The following is a 12,539-nucleotide window of genomic DNA, read 5'->3' as shown; positions in this document are numbered from 1 at the left end:
AAAGGGGGGGAAAAAAAAAAAAAAAAAAAAAAGAGGAGGAAAAAAAAAAAAAAAATTCCCACCCTGCGAGCGAGCGGCGCCGCTGACACTACACCCGCCGGAGAGCAGCGGCGGCGGCAGCAGCGCCGGGGCTGCGCCGAGCCCGGCCCCGCGTCCCCCTCGCGTCTCGGCTCCGCACCGCCCGCCGCGCGGGGCTGCGGGTCGAGCCGCGGCTGCGGGAGCCGGCGCGTCCCCCCGGCGGGGCGGAGGGGCCGGGGCGGGCTGCGGGGGAGCCGCCGGCAGCGGGGATGTGGATTTATATCGGCCCGCGCCGCAGCCGCCGGGGAGCGGGGCGCGGACACCGCACCCGCACCTAAAGGTGATGGGCGAAGCCGTCGGCGGGGCTGCGCCGGGGCGCTGCTGAAAGTTCAGCCGGTGGCCGCGCTCGGTAAGTTTGCCGGGGAGGCGGGAGCGGCGCCGCGGGCGCCCGAACTTCGCTTTCCGCGGGGGGCGGCGAGGGGCGCGCCCGGGGGTGCCGTGCCCCGCCGGAGCGGGAGCCGCCGGGCGCTCCCGGAGCGTTTTTTGTGGATGACACGGGGTGAGTACGTGCGGCTCCGTGCGCGCTGTGCGGAGGGTACCGGCGGGCGGCTGCCTGGCTGCGGGGCGATGCGTGCGGGTACCGTGCGGGCACCGTGCGGGGCTGGCGGAGCGGGCGCGGGGAGCTGGAGCCGGAGCCGGAGCTGGCGCTGTCGCCCAGCAGCGATGCCTTGTGCGGAGCCGCGCTCGGGGTTGAGGCACCGGCTCCCTGCTCGCCCATAGGGGGTCTCGTTCGCCCGCGGTTGCGGCGCGCCGGGCGCGGTGGGTCTGCGCTGGGTCGGCGCGGAGCGGCGCTCTGCCCGCCCTGCCCGGCCGCGCTGCCACCGCCGCGGGCGGCCGCTGCTCCCCGTGCTGCTCCCCGTGCTGCTCCCCGTGCTGCTCCCCGTGCTGCTCCCCGTGCTGCTCCCCGTGCCCGCTGGCGGCGCGGAGCGGAGCGGGGCGGCGGCGCCCCAGTGCGCGGCTCTCCGCGGGGCGCGGCTCTCGGCGGGCAAAGGCGGGGCGCTGCCGGGGGCCGCCCCGGCGCCGCGCTGGGCTCTGGCTCCGCGCTGGCGCTGCGGGAGCGCCGGGGCCGCTCACGGGAAAAGCCGCATCCCCGGAGCGCGCAGGGGTGAGGCGGCTCTGCCGGGGCAGCGGCACCGCGCTCGCTCCCCGCGGGAGGATGGAGCAGCCTTGTTGCTGACCGCTCCTCAGGCGTAGTCTGTTAAACGAGTGTTTGGTGTGTTCTCCTTCCACTGGCTGTGGGATCTGGTAATCTCTACCCTTAGTCAAGGCGTGTGTACATACAGTCGTTACACTGCTCTGCTGCTTCCAGCTGTTTTTCCCCCTAAAATGCCTTACAGCTGTAGCTCGTGACTGACGTTTAAGCTTGATGTATGCTTAGGCTGGCTATGGATACGATTGTGGTACATAGTGAGGTCTCTGCTTCTATACGAACTGTGTGATCTTACCGTTTTGAATGTGAACCTTTAGCAGATCTGGGGTTTGCGTGTTCTAATTCTGATATCAACGGCAAGAACTCCCTCCCTCTCCCTTTATTTGGCTTAAATATATACTACCTTTTGAGGCTGTATAATTACTATCTTAGTGGTAGTCTTTCATTGATTGTGTTCACAATATCCAGAGGTTGTAGATACCCATCTTGATTGTGCTGATGGATTGCGCTGATGCTTCTCTGATAATTAACGAGTCAGATACACTGTACTATGGAACTAAATACCAACTGTCCGTGTGGTGGGGCAAGCATCCCAAACATCCACCGTGTCTCTAAATGGTTTTGCAGTAACAAAACCTCACTGCTCCTAATGCCTGTATTTCAGCTGTTAATTGTGGAGCTTAACGCAGAGCAATTTGATATTTGAAGTATGGAATTCCTGGTGTTGTAAAGAACACTTTGTGAATCACAAATAGCAAGATAAACTGTAGTAGGGGAAGAGCTATACATCAGAAGGTGAGATGCAGCCCAATAGCTTTCCTTCTTTCTTGTCCATAATTTCTTGTCAAAGCTTATTTTACACATTTTATACATAGATTACTATGGGCTAATTTCAATATACTTCTTCTCAGATTAAGTGCAGTCTTCTTAATAAACTAATTGCTTTTTTCCCCTATGGATACCATATTTTGGTAATATAAAATCACCAGAAGTTGTTAATGTAGTTTTAATACAATTGTGAGTTTGGGGGGGATTGGCTTGTTTTAAGAACTCAAATCTCTTAACTGCTTGGAGATTTAGGAACCTTTATGGGCCACCCCCTTTTTTTGGTTGCATCACAGTTTTGTTTCAAGGAATGATTTAGAAGTTTTCTGAATAACACATTTCTCATAGCTTTTTTTCATCTGAATGTTTGATCTTTAAAAGAAACAAAACAATCAAACAAAAAAAAAAACCTACAGAAAACTGAATTTCATATATTTAAGTAAAAATCCTTTATTTCAAAGAGAAAAGTTCCTTCTGGATGCCAAATTTTAAATATTTAAATGACACATAAAAGTAGCAAAAGAGAAAATTGCAAATTGCTACTCTTAACTTTTCAAGTAGTCAGATGTGGAAGTAAATGAACATATTGTATTGATGGTTTATCTGTAAAAAGCGATTGAAATGTATTCAGAGTTCTATAAAAACAGTGTCGTGTGAGGAAAGCTGTAGCAAAGGTCTATTATCACCCATTTGATGTGGCATCATAATTTAAAATGGTAGTTTTTCAAAACTGAAGAAATCACCTGGTTGCTCACACATGTGCCAGTAGTCACGTATGGAGGTAGGCAACGTTTTTGCTCTGCAGGAATGGCTTAGGAAAAGGTAAATGTTTACTTTCTTCTTTTAATTGGGATAGGAAGTTCTGAGGATTGGTGTTGGTGTTAATTGGAGCAGGCAGGACATTATTTCAATATGATTCATGAGGTCTAAATGGTATGCATTTAATTTTTAAATGATCTGAATCTGAAAAATGTTAAAAAGAATAACGCTGCCTAATTTATCATTATTTCAGGGCTTTGATTGCAGGAAAACAGTCTTCTCCATTTGGCTAGGAATATTTTTTGTTCCCATTTTACAGACTGAGAGAATGATGTGTCCTCTCATTGCTTCAGTTACAATGACTGGCCGTATCTCATAATGACTGTAGTGGGATTAGAGTTTAAAATGTTTTAGAGACCAAATATAAATTGGTGATGGAGCTATGTCTGAAAATTCAGGAGTTTCCGATTTCTGGTCTGCTACTTGGACTCCTAGATATGCCCGTTGATTGTGTTTCACAGTTTCATCACAACTAAAAATGTCAAGTCAAAGAGAGTTCAGTTGCACTGGCTACATCTTGCTACTACCTAACGTTCTACCTCAGTGTTACTGTGTAGTTCTGTCATTTTTAGGATAGACATAGGGTTTAATAAAGCTGAAAATACTCAGTGCTCAATGTTCTCTCTCAATCAGAGCCTGAGAGATCTTAAGAACGCATTATGTTATGACTCTCCTTTATGACTTTTAGAAACGTATACATTGAAAATCAACTCTCCAAAAACTTATTAAATACCTAGTGGAGTAATCAATACTGAGAAAACATCAGTTTCTTTCCTACTGTATTTACTGTTTTAACAGAATATTTCTGAAAGCTGATTAAAAGATACTTACTCTACTTCTTTCTTTGTGGTTTTATTTAATACTGTTTCTCCAATACAAATTTAAACTTCAGTATGTTGAGTATATTGTTGAAAATAAGTATTCTTTAAGTCTGTTGCACTGAACTGTTTTATTTGAATATCTATATTTAAAATATAAACCCCATATGTTTAAGATATTAATATCCTTGTCTGAAGCTACTGTGTAAGGCTGTAGTTGTATTATTTTCTACTTACCAGTACAGAATTCTCATTTCTAAATTATAGAAAACAAGCGGTGTATGATTGGAGGCTTTGAGCAACCTATCTAGTGGTTGCTCCTGTGGCAGAAGGGTTGGAACTAAGAGATCTTTAAGGTCCCTTCCAACCCAAACCATTCTATCATTCTGTGAAAAGATCACTTCTAGTTGGACGTGTTGTCTATAAGTATATCAAAATTATTGTATTGAATTGGCCTTGTTGCTTTGTAAGCCTTCACTCATCAATGCTTGCTGTAGCCTTAATGAGCAATTACTGCACTCTTCCAGTTCAAAACAGGCTTGTTCCACATCATGGCTGTATGTTTTTGGTTTGCTTGTAAACTGTTGGCATCTTTGCTGTTTTCGTTAGTTTGTTTCCCTTAATGCAGAGAGATGTTTGCTAAGAGTTATGAGGAGTCCATAAACATTTTTTATTATTATTTTTCTTTTAAAGACATGGTATTTGGGGTTTGAGGTATAAAGTTCTGCATTTTTACAGTGTGTCTGTAAATCATTACATCTCTGTTCATAATGCTGGGGGTGCAGAGGAGTGTGTTCTATAACAATGCATCTTTTAAAGAAACATCTTCTACAAGAGAGATCTCTTGGGACACAAGTGGTCATTAATGAAATATTGGCTGCAGTGTGTGCATGTAGTGTGTTTGCCTCATGTACCAAAGAGTTCTGTGTTGGATCATATTAGCTACAGAAACTTAGGGAGAATAGAAAAACTTAAGGCTAAAAATTCTTAGATGGCATGTGTGGAAGTGACTGCATGGACTTTGTTTTGGTTATTTTATCAAGTGAACTTGACTGTTCCTTTTAAGGGTCCTGTAGTTAACTAATACCATTACTGTTTTTTTATCTGATAAATCAGGGTGTTAATTCATGTAAACTAAAGTTTTTGTTTACCTAATAGAAGAACTTTGCAAGTTCCAGTCATTTCTATGGTAATGGGAGATGGACTGTTGTACTTGATGGAGAATCCAAACCTGGGAGATGGTTGATTGTCCTCCACTGTGTTTCCTCTTACCAGTGTTTTGATCCTATGGAAATAGATTCTAAAACACAGATACCTTTTTTTGTAGACAAGCAAGTAGACTATTTTTCTCATAACATGTTTTTGTCCCAGAATACACTTTCAGCTACTCTAATATGTGGTAGGATTTAGCTGTGCAGCTCATTTTGTTTCTCGGTACATTTCTTATACAAGGCATTAACGAACTACTTGGACCAGGGAGGTGTCACTGGGAAAGAAATTAATAAAGAATGAGCATTGCTCATTGTGGGCTTCCTAATGGTCTGGATACAAGCCTTCCTTCTTGTTCCTATAGGCCATCCTCAACAGGAATAACTATTACTCCTCATATACAATATATTTCCTCTTTCCAATTTTGTCTTTCACGTGTGTACCACTAACTAGAATTGAGAGTTCTGTGGTTTTAAGAGCTTTACTTTATTTCCCTTTCACTATTCTTCCTAGTGTTTCATCTGCTACCAGAAATTCCATCCCACCTCTGTAAAATACAAATCATTATCTTTGATATAGAGCCCACGCTCTGCCTTCAGCTAGTAAAATAGCATTTAAATGCATATCTTAGTATATTTTGTGTTTGTTTATATTATTAAGTGCTTTTAAGTGACCAAGATCTGTTTGTATGCATAATGACTCATGTTCCTGCTTCTTCTTTCTTCTCCTTATGATATACATAGTTATTTACAAAAGAAAATCCCCATAGTCAGTGTTTGCACCAAGATCTTTCCTAGCCCAGGATGAGATGAATTTTGTAGCATGTAGGCTATTGACTTTCATCAGCAAAGATAGCCTGTTTATTTTTATTGAATAGAATTTTGGTCATTGAAGTTTTTAGGTTCCTACATGGGAACCGTCTTTGGTACAGCACATCTACAATTTTTTTTTTCTGTGAATTGCTGTATAACATGCTTCTTGAATTTGTCCAAATAACTTGGTGTCCACAAATGGTGTTCCTGATCTGCACCATGCACTGTCCTGCATGTTTGCAAGAACATGGGAGCTCACCTCTATTAGTGTGAATACACCATTATAGTGATTGGAATTTTATCAACCCATTAGCAGTACTGGGGATTTCCATAAAGTCTATTTTTTCAACAAATCATAGTCACCGTGGAATAAATTCTTTTAAAGAGTACATGAGTAAATCTTAGTACAAAGAAACTATTTTTGTTATTTAAAAAAAAAAAATCAGAAGATGCAGCATGTGAAGATGAGTGTGGGGACTTTTACCAGTTGCTGTTGTTTGAACCTTACAATACTGTTTTGAGAGTTAATGCTTAGTTGATGCTTATTAAAGTGATTGGAAATGGGCCAGTTTCTCATAGGTGTAAAGAGGTGTCTTTCCATTGATGTGGCACATACATGTCACTATTAGCCATGTTTCTGCCTACATGGAAATATGCCACTGATTTCATCACTGAAGCCATACCAATTGATTCAGCTGAGGGTTTGGTCCTAACTAGCAATTTGTGTAGGGAATGAGAGGGAAGGGAGATGTCTTTCATGTTCAGTCTGGAGAAGAGGAGACCGAGGGGAGACCTCACTGTGGTCTGCAGCTTCCTCAGGAAGGGAAGCAGAGGGGGAGGTTCTGATCTCTTCTCTCTGGTGACCAGTGATAGGACCCAAGGGAGCAGCGTGAAGCTGTGTCAGGGAGGATTAGGGGGGGTATTAGCAAAAGGTTCTTCACTAGGAGTGTGGTTGGACACTAGAATAGGCTACCCAGGAAAGTGGCCACAGCACCAAGTTTACCAGAGTTTGAAAAGCATTTGGATATTCTGTGATTCTGTGATCTGAACTCCTGTAAATGTCGATGGATAGCCATCATTTCTATGGCATGCTGTGCAATTTTATTGTGTAACTAAAGCAGTTTCTTATCTCTGCAGACAGACTGCAGGAAAAAGTTAATATGAATGTATTTGACTATAATTTAACTGTGCAACCTTTTAATGTTTCATTAACACACTTTATTTAAAGTTGTGTTGTATTTAGCAATGTTAGGTTAAATTAGCTGCTTAGATTAAGAAATTTAAGTCTGTAAACTGCAATAACTTTACTCCTGGTCAGCAGCTTTAGTGGTCACCACAAGATACACCAATTGTTTTAACTTCAACAGACTAAGTTGTCAATTGATAAGTAGTCAATAGTGGGAAGAAATTGCATTTTAATATTGCTCATATCCACTTTCTGATATTTTTGTAGTTGATTATGAGTTCCAAAATTGAATTTTGGAACCACAAAGCATATATAAACTGTACTGAACTGGTCTGAGCAATTCATACAAAGCTTTCCAGAGTAGCAGCTACAGACCATGTTTTCTGTGTTGACATTGCCATTCCCAAGTTCAAACCTGTAATGCACATAAGAGATTACTATAAATTACTGTATTGCTATTTTAAGAATTCATTGAGATAATATATCAATGAGGTCAGTGTTATTAGCAATTGTGTTATATTGAGTTTTTTGCTTAGCAGCTTGCTTTTTTGAGGGTAAGCATGGAAGCTTCAGGACTTTTTGTTTCTATGTGGTTGGGGGTTGTTGTTTGGGTTTTTTGTTTGTTTTGTTTTGTTGTTTGTTTTTTTTTGAGTAAAAAAGAAATAGTAGAATGAAGTAGGACTTAAGCTCTCAGCTCTAGATAAGAGACATAACTGTTCAGTCCATATGGTGAAACTAGAGAAAGATGATGCAATTTTCTCTTTTTTTACTTGTTTGTTTATGTTTTGTGTGCTTTGTTCCTCATGTTTTCTCTGTAGAATGCAAATATGGTCCATATTTAAAGACATTATGGAGAGAGACAGGTGGATTTGACATTTTACGTCTAATACTGTCTTAGAATTTTGAATGGAAGCAAAACCAAGAATGCTTTGAAGCTTATTTCATGAGCAAATTACTAAGAAATTGGGAGGGAGAAACAATACATTGGCTGATTAAAAAATGAAAAATTCCAAAGAACTTTTTTAAAATTGTCATAGCTCACTCCTAAAGAAGAAACATTGTTTTGATGTCAATAAAAACTGAAGCAAATTGCCAAATTCTGTCCCTCAGTTTTGCCAACTTACTTTTTATGATTTCTTGTCCAAGGGTACAATGTAGTAATATTTGACTGGGCTTTTACATGTGCATGAAATTATTCCCTAGTACAGCTGTAGCAGGTTTTAGTAACTATGATAGAATTTTCAGTGGTGTTTTCCTTCTTCAAAATGAACATCTAACATGTTGTACCTTACTATTGTTCTGCTTTCCGTGACTCAAACAGTTAACTAAGAAAGAAACATAAATGTGCAAAGTGCAAGTTGGTCTGTGTGAATGAAATAAGAGGGGAATTATGTTAAATGGTACTTCTGTTGGAAGGAAAGTAAGATTTCGATGCTGCTCAAGTAAAAAGGAGATATGAGTTATATTCTTGGCACTTTGATAAGCCTGTTCTTGAGACTCTTCTGTTGCATTTCATGATGAGCAGATTATGCTTAAATGAGCAGATTTCAATCCTCATCCATCTTTGCCTATGGTTGAAACTACATGAATATTAATTCCTTTAAAAAAAAATCTTTACCAGGAGGCTTAACATTCAGTTCATGTAGAAGAACTAAAGTCTGCCATTGCCATCTAACTTGGGAAAAACTGTATCTTTCTTATTTGTTGATGCTTTTTGATGGTTTCTATTTATTTACTTGAAAGCCCTCATGCATCTTGAATATAACATGAAAATCTTTGTATATAAATTATAGCTGCAGTTAGCATTATGCAACACAGTAATGTCACTGGTATTTAGATTTGACAGAAGTAATTTAGATGTTTCTCTGGTTTTTTCAAATAGCTTGTAGGTGTTGCCTGTTCAGTTAATTCACTATATTAAATGCCATTGGTTTTACCTTAATGTACCTTTAATAAATTTAAAAGCCTGTTTGAGCAACAAAAAAGCACCAGAAATATAACTTTAGTGGAAATTGAAATATTAATATCAGTGATACAGGGTTAATTGAATGTCAGGAAAAAAATACCATCCAGAGGATGAGAATGCTAACTCCTTTACTTGTACCTGCTATATGGAGAGTAATTTCAAGATGTTTTAAAAGTTGAAGTGAATCCTAAAATGGTGGGGGAAATGCATCCTACAACTGCAGTTGGTAACTTAACTGTTGGTGTTATATTTGAACACAAAAATCTGAAACACTTTCTTGAATAATAATGAAATGAGGCATAAAAATTAATCTCCATAAAAAGTCCCTACGGAAAAAAAGAGACAGATGACTTTGTGAAGAGCATTCTTGTGTGCAAGGAGATGAAGCCTTTCTCATCTTCCTGTTGCTGAGCAGTCTTTATTTACCTGTATAGAATAAGTTTTGATACTTTTCCATATTTTTTGAGCCAATGATGTTCTACTATGCCTGCCCTTTCCATAGAACAGGCACGTGAATTGACTGCCCTTGTTTCCAGTCTAGCTGGATTCTGATTGTGTGTCACTATAGAACTGGTATTTGCAAAGTTTCCCTGTTAAAGTACCAGTTAGACTGAAAAAAAACCACCTCTTTTCCTTTCATGTTTTCAGAAAGAGTTCACTTATCAACAGCACTAAAGCTTTGTCTGTTCTGTTGCTTGATCTTGAAGCTTCTGTATTAAACTCAGCTCTTTTCCACTTTCTCTTGAACTGAAGGAAAGTCAGAAATTAACGTAACAGATTCATCATCTTGGAATTGGGATGGGATTTATTTTTGAGAATAATTAAGGTATTGAAGACATATATTCTCTGTTCTGAATATGGAACTTATTTACATGTTGAACTTCTTGATTCTTTTGATTGGGTATTGAATGAAGCAGCTTCTGGAGTCCCATTGCATATTTGCCATGTAACCCTTTGTGCTTTCAGGCATATAACCATATCTACAAATGGGAGATGTATGGAAATTGAGCGGTACTGGTGGTCATCCTGCATATATATACACAGCTGTTACACTAAATGTAGACCATATGCTCAAGTTAACAAAAATAATCAAGGTCCAAGAATTAAATAAAGTTGTGTTTATCTCATAATCCTGAGAAGATGAATGCTAAACCGTAGATGTCTGTGTTGCTGATTTAAAACCTTGTCTTAAGTTTTCAGTGTGCGGAACTTTTCACAGACATATGATTTTATTGTATTTTATCATTGCTTACTAGTACTGTGCCATAAATCATCAAGCCAACACAAATAGGGCCCTTGAAGTGTTAGTCATTCCAGTCCCGTTCTTAATGAGTAACCTTTGACATTTCAGTAAACATCATCATGTTGGATGCTAAATGTACTGTCTCTGCTGTTATCAGATGGAGACAAGTTCTCATGTTTAAAAGAAATTACTCAAGGTCAAATACAGGAATGACATGAGAGAAATGTGTGTTGCCTGCTGCTCCTCCACATGTGCTTGTGTTTGTAGGAAAGTAAAGGACATGAAGTCTTTCTAGGGCACCATTTCTTAAAGAACATACAAACAGAAGCTCTTAGCAAGTGTTTGCAAGCTTTTATTTCATCATAACATATGCAGTCAATGTGCAAGGTGTTTACAGGATGAGCTGATATCAGAGGATAAGGATGAAGAACTCAACTGTGTCAGCTTTATTAGAGCTTGAAAATTTTGAACTATTTTTGCACAACTGATGTGGCATGGATGCAATGGCAAAGTGATAGTGTATGAAGTATAAACAGTTCTAGCATGAAGTGATGGTGGACTTCACAACAGAATGTGAGAAGCAGCAGTAAATAAAACCATGACTCTTCATCTTTTAGTAATGTTTTACCTTATTGATTGGAAATGCAGCATAAAGAAGAGTCACACATTTTAGGCTAGCAGATCTTTTTCTTTATTCATTGTCTGGCTGATCGATGGTCTGATTTTAAAATAATAAAATATGTCTCTGTCGTCTGTTTGCAATAGATTGCTTAAATAGCGTGTTCAGACTTTTTGGTTTGCCTTGCCTTTTTAACAGTGGGGATTACCACACCTGAGGGATAAGTGTAGGGCTGCAGATTAAAATGCAATGTAAATGCATCAAAATATTCTGCAAGCATAAGCACTATATCAACAATATTTTATTGGAAAAATATTAGGATCTGGCATGTACTCCTAAATAAAATAAAGCTTTCAAGAGCCCAATATTTTGTATGAAAGGGCTTGGTTATAGTATCAGGGTATCCTTAGTACTTGTCTGTCTTTCTGAATCAAATTGAATTATCTAGATTTTGTTGGGTTTTTAAATAGTATTCTATGTCAGCACTTTTCTACATGTGAAAAGGAGTATGATACTTTATGGAGTAGATCTACCTCTAAAAAATAACCCCAACTACCTACATCCTCAAAAGGAAAAACCCCAACCAAGTATCACTCCTCTATTGCATGTTATGATACAGTATAAAAAAATCTACTGCCACTCCTTCTCCTAAGAATTTGTAAGGTAAATAAGAGATGGGAGTGAAAATCATGGAATGAAGTCAAAGGGAAGATGTTCTTCCTAGAGTGTTACTGTTTGGTGTCTCTCCACAGAGACTGCTACCTGTTTCTTTTAATGTGATAGTGTGATACCAGAGAAAAGCTGAGGGTTCAAGACTTCAGGTTGTGCATCGTTTGGGGAAGATCTGGGAAGAAAGGATAGGTGAGAAATAAATTGGAAGGGAAGGAAACCAGCTGCACTTGTTGGCCAGAACAAAACTGAGTATGCTCAAGGCTACTTGAAAACGGTGCAGAAGGAAGAGGAGAGGTGAGGTGGAGCAGGAGATTGTAGCTGTGTGACTGGAGCAGCAGTAAAAGGCCACGGCGGTTTTGCTGACGTGTTCCAGGTAGGCTGCAGCAGGAAGGCACATGCTGCCTGCTTCCTGATGTCACTTGTTAGCAAAGGGCTTTTGGCAGATCTGAACAATTCCAAATTTGCCTTGACTGATGTAATCAAACACTGAAGTTCTTGTTTAAATATTTGTAGTGACACGTACATGCTCTCCCACTCGCTGTGAGCTTGCGTTAGATTGCACCGTGGTCCTGTATAATTAACTTCTTGTATATTTTCTGTTTATGTGAAATCTCTTGGGAAGATTCATGGCAACAGGGTCAGTAAAAACCTTAACTTGACAGCTTTTCTGGAACTAACATTGAATCATGATATCCACTGATAAATCAATGGTGAGTCACTCCAGCTTTGTCTTGGATTTTCCACTTGCATTAAGATGTCACTAATTCTTGTCATTTTTAAACAAACTGTTTTGTTCTGAGAAGTGCTTGGAAACTTGAGGACAAAAGGGAAGGGAGGGGGGTTGGAGTATTTTCTTTTGTTCACTGACACATCATTATTCTATGTGTGTATGTAAATATATTTAAAAAAAAAAAACCCTCCTAATAACTTTAGATCTGGGAGGTAGTTAGGAAAGTATTTCCAGTTTCCTACTGGAAAAGAAAGCAGTATCCTTGGGCTAAGAAGAGGGGACATTGATGTGTGCACACAGCCTGTGTGCTCTGTGGTTCAGGTTGCCTGTGTCAGCAGAGGTTTAGCTTGGATACAAGGAAAAGGCTCTTCACTCAGAGGGTGGTTGGGCACTGGAACAGGCTTCCCAGGGA

The 12,539-nt window shown here is 40.4% G+C and overlaps 2 protein-coding genes across 5 annotated transcripts in view; one reads left to right on the top strand and one right to left on the bottom strand.

Moving 5' to 3' along the window:
- Window positions 1–242: 242 nt before the first annotated feature.
- Window positions 243–12,539, top strand: part of TENM1 (teneurin transmembrane protein 1) — a 303,243-nt gene continuing 290,946 nt past the window's right edge. For 2 of the 4 annotated variants that reach the window (XM_050310928.1, XM_050310926.1), the window contains exon 1: window positions 243–427. The gene's annotated coding sequence lies outside the window, so the exon portion shown is untranslated. The remainder of the gene's footprint in view (window positions 428–12,539) is intronic. The other 2 variants (XM_050310927.1, XM_050310925.1) reach the window with 1 other exon arrangement.
- LOC126637534 (uncharacterized) lies at window positions 353–1,484 on the bottom strand. Its single transcript, XM_050310882.1, has 2 exons — window positions 1,434–1,484; window positions 353–1,273 (listed from the first exon to the last, which is right to left on the bottom strand). Exons 1-2 carry the CDS (start codon window positions 1,482–1,484, stop codon window positions 353–355), a joined length of 972 nt encoding a protein of 323 aa, XP_050166839.1.

Source organism: Myiozetetes cayanensis, unplaced genomic scaffold, assembly GCF_022539395.1.
Source record: "Myiozetetes cayanensis isolate MyiCay16 unplaced genomic scaffold, myiCay2020 scf15, whole genome shotgun sequence".
NCBI classification, from domain to species: Eukaryota; Metazoa; Chordata; class Aves; order Passeriformes; family Tyrannidae; genus Myiozetetes; species Myiozetetes cayanensis.
This window is presented reverse-complemented; position numbering and strand designations above follow the sequence as displayed.